A 3,917-nucleotide genomic window follows, 5' to 3' on the forward strand; every position below is an offset into this window, starting at 1 on the left:
ATATATATATATATATATATATATATATATATATATCATTTGTTTATCTGCATAATTGCCTCTATATCTACTCACTTTGATTCCCCTTATAATCATTCTTTACCCCACAGAAATGGTCACTCCTAAAGACATCGGAGTCTAAGTTCAAATCATTTGAGCACTACAAAGTGTTTTCTATGCTGAAAATCTTTGGATCTCATCTATTGATGAGATCCATTCAGACATATGCACAGGTACATCATAATATGTTCTTCATGCACATATTCCTTTCTTGACCCCTGTAACTCGCATCAAGCTGATCCTGTATGATGCATATATGATGGACATTAGCTGTAGAAAAATAATTCAGACTTAATGCTAAGTTAGCATTTAGACAAATAAGTATTTCTTAACCAAGGGACTCTTGGATACTCTAGAAGAATTTTGGTTGAAGGAGGAATTGGATTGCCTAAAAAAAGACATTTTAATTTCTGGGGCACAACCTTGAAGAAATTTTTAGTCAAAGGAATCGACCCCAGTACTTTTCTTTTTGAGCCTAATACTTATTCTATTGGTCTGAGTTTGCTGAATTGCTAAGTTATGGAGACATGAAGAAACCAACAACAGTTGTCTGGGGATGGACACACACATAGCAGGCTTCTTTCAGTTTCTGTCTACCAAATCCTTCACAAGACTCTGTTCTGTCTGAGACTATAGTAGAAGACACTTGCCCAAGGTGTCACACAGTGGGACTGAACTAGGAACGATGTGGTTGGGAAGCAAGCTTCTTACCATACAGATATCGCTGCACTTTTTATAAATATATATGTATGTATATCTCAAGAACAGTGGAGAAAAGCTGTCAATGGCTTATACTCCATAGAGAGTAAAGAGCCCCCTACGGAAGTATATCTAGAGTGAGAAAAACAATTGCAGAGAGAAAAGTGAGGCACTTTAAGCTTGACAAATGAAACTAAAATTTTCCTTACCTGAATTTGTTTCCTAGAAATTTGCTGTAATAAAGAAAAAAAAGGAAAAAGGATGTAGTAAAGTAATTTAAGTCAGCATAAAATTTGCAAGATCCTCCACAAACACCTAAAATTTCACCCTTACAAGCTGCAACTAGTCCAAAACTTCAGCCAAAAGATAATGAAATGTGATTTGAATTTTGTGAGAATATCCAGTAATTAATGGAAGATAAAGATAAACTGCTATGAAAATAATCATTTTCAGTGCTGAGACAATATTTCACTTGAACAACAAAGTCAAGAGGTATAACATGCAGATATCAGGACTTGAATGTCCCCACGCTACCCAGGAAATTGAGCGAGACTTAACCAAAAGTTAATGTGTTTTGTGCCATATCAGAGAGGACAGTGTATGGCCTTTTCTTCTTTTAACGAGGAACTGTTACTGGACAAAGTTATCTGGAGATGCTGACCAATTGGATGTTTCCACAACTAGCTGCTGAGGGTGATGACTGTCAGATTTCTCACCGAGCACTTGCCAAACAGATGGATTGGTTGTGCTGGACGAGATGATCAGGTGCTCTGCAAGTGGCCTGCAAGTGGCCTGCAAGGTCACTGGACCTAACTGTGTGACTTCTTTCTTTGTAGGTACGTGAAGAGCACAGTTTCTATATCACCTCTCCTTGCAATCCTGGAGAAGCTAAAAATTTTGATGACTGAAGCAGTTCGCATGGTAAATCCAGATATGCTACTGAGCGTTTGGATTGAACTGGACTATCGCATCAATGTTTTCTGAGGGGCACATATTGAGTGCCTTTAATGCTGCCCTACTCTGTGAAAGAGTATTACAATAAATTTACATGTTATTTCAATAGAGAGATATCACATGAGCTCGTCTATAGCTTTAAAATCATAGCTGTGATCATTAGAGAATTGATTATGTCACCAACAGCCTCAGAACCAATCTACAGAAGTTAGGATTCACTAAGCCAGAGAGCATGCAACTGTGATAATTACATTAAGTTACCAATTTGTATCTTCATTATTGATCAGTTTAATGTTGTGCAACTTACTCCAATTTGAACTATGTTATCTAATGAATATCAAACTCTCAAGTAAGCCTCAAGGTTACATTCTTCTGAGGGAGAAGTGGGCTGGCAGGCAGCCATGAACGAGAGTGTCACCTGTAAACAAGTACAAAACTCTTGTTTTGAAACTTATGTCATTTACCTTAATAAATCTCAAAAGTTTTTTAGAGAGTCTCACTTAACAGCAACTAATTATAAAATTGAAATTACAAGTTAATTCATGAAACTGTAAAAGTACATAAAATGTACAGCTACACCTGTAGAAATATAAATGAATGTATGTATAAACATGTACACGTTTCTGTGTGTATAGATCTAAATGACAATGAATCATTCACAGTTCACCAACAAAACTGAAGTTAGAATTGCAGAAGCAAAATAAAAGTTTTTAATTTAATAATATCACAATTTTATTATTATTGTTATTTTTAATATATTTTCCATCTTTCTTAACTCCTGCCTTCACCTCTCTCTCTTTTGTAAATACAAACTATATTGAAATAAATCTCAGTGTACCAAGAATAACAAAACACAACACACACACACACAAAGAAAGTAATTTCTCCAAACCTTCATTGAATAACAATATCTAGTTGCTTCTACCAAATCGTCATCTGCAGTTTCATTGGATCCAGTTGCAACGAGTAGTGATGCACGTGTAGCACAAAGCTTCACCAAGTTCTCACAATTCGACACAGTCGGGCTCTTCTCTAGAATCAAAGCCTGGCCAATCGTACAGTAACAGGTTAAAAGTTGTGTGTTGCTGCTGGACTCCAGTTTCTTTACTTGGTCCAACACACGGTCAACATTGTCGCAGTGATCTACAGAAAACAATTTTCAGATTTTACATGTGTGTGTGTGTGTGTGTGTGTGTGACAAACATGATAATAATAACATTATTTATGGTGACTTTCACGTTTTGTCAAGTGTGCAGCTTAATCAAACTGGATTTGAATAAACCACACACCTGGTGGCACTTCAAAGTCACTGACTATGACTGGCACTCAGCCAGTTACGATGACGCAGGAGCCAGTTGATCCAATCAACAGGACATCCGCCTCGTGAAATTAATGTGCAACTGGCTCAGCACGCCACAGACCTAGCGTAATACAGAATGGCCGGCCCTTTGAAATACAGGTCCATCTCATTTTTGCCAGGTGAGTGGACTGGAGCAACGTGAAATAAAGTGTCTTGCTCAAGGACACGACATGCCACCAGGAATTGAACTCACATTCTTACGATCATGAGGCAAATACTCTGACCATTAACCGATTCACCTTCACTCACTGACCATAATAATAAACATCAGCCTCTGCTGCCCTTGTGTTGAGGTATTCAGTCAAGGTTCATAATTTTTATGTCTATACAAACATCCATTTTCAACTGTCTACATACTCCATGCTAGCATATTTTATTAATTCACTTATAACTTTGTTTTAATTAACATTCCAACAACAATAGATACAAGAATACTAGATAAGGACGGTGAGGAGGAGATAGAGGTGGAGGAAGAGGAAGGCGAAGAGAAAGAGGAGGAGAATGACAAAGACAGCAAGAACACGATGGAAGGAAATCAAACTGTATATCTTACTGATATTTTCCACTTTGAGAAGTGCTCCCGGCAGCTTTAAAATGGAGACGAGATCCTCTGCCTTTCGACCTTGGGAGTCTTTCAGTGATTTTTTAATCCCTTTCCTCAGCAACAGTTTGACAACTTTTATGTAAAACTGAACATCTTCAACTTCAGTTTGTACCAAGGAATGCAATAGAGTCTCGTTTCTGGCGTTCACCACATTGATGTTCTTGTTGTTAAGGCCGTAATCTAAAGCATCAAGAGAACCTGGGGGCAAGAAATAAACAAAGAATAGATTTATTTAAATGT

The 3,917-nt window shown here is 37.3% G+C and overlaps 1 protein-coding gene across 1 annotated transcript in view; it reads right to left on the reverse strand.

Moving 5' to 3' along the window:
* LOC106869001 (TPR and ankyrin repeat-containing protein 1) overlaps window positions 1-3,897 on the reverse strand; it is a 27,217-nt gene extending 23,320 nt beyond the window's left edge. The window contains exons 1-3 of the mRNA XM_014914488.2: window positions 3,627-3,897; window positions 2,606-2,856; window positions 969-992 (exon numbers count right to left, since the gene is read on the reverse strand). Of these exons, the coding sequence (XP_014769974.1) occupies window positions 969-992; window positions 2,606-2,611 (30 nt within the window). The 5' untranslated portion in view covers window positions 2,612-2,856; window positions 3,627-3,897. The remainder of the gene's footprint in view (window positions 1-968; window positions 993-2,605; window positions 2,857-3,626) is intronic.
* Between the last annotated feature and the right edge of the window lie 20 nt (window positions 3,898-3,917).

This window comes from Octopus bimaculoides, chromosome 23 (assembly GCF_001194135.2).
Source record: "Octopus bimaculoides isolate UCB-OBI-ISO-001 chromosome 23, ASM119413v2, whole genome shotgun sequence".
Classification (NCBI taxonomy): Eukaryota; Metazoa; Mollusca; class Cephalopoda; order Octopoda; family Octopodidae; genus Octopus; species Octopus bimaculoides.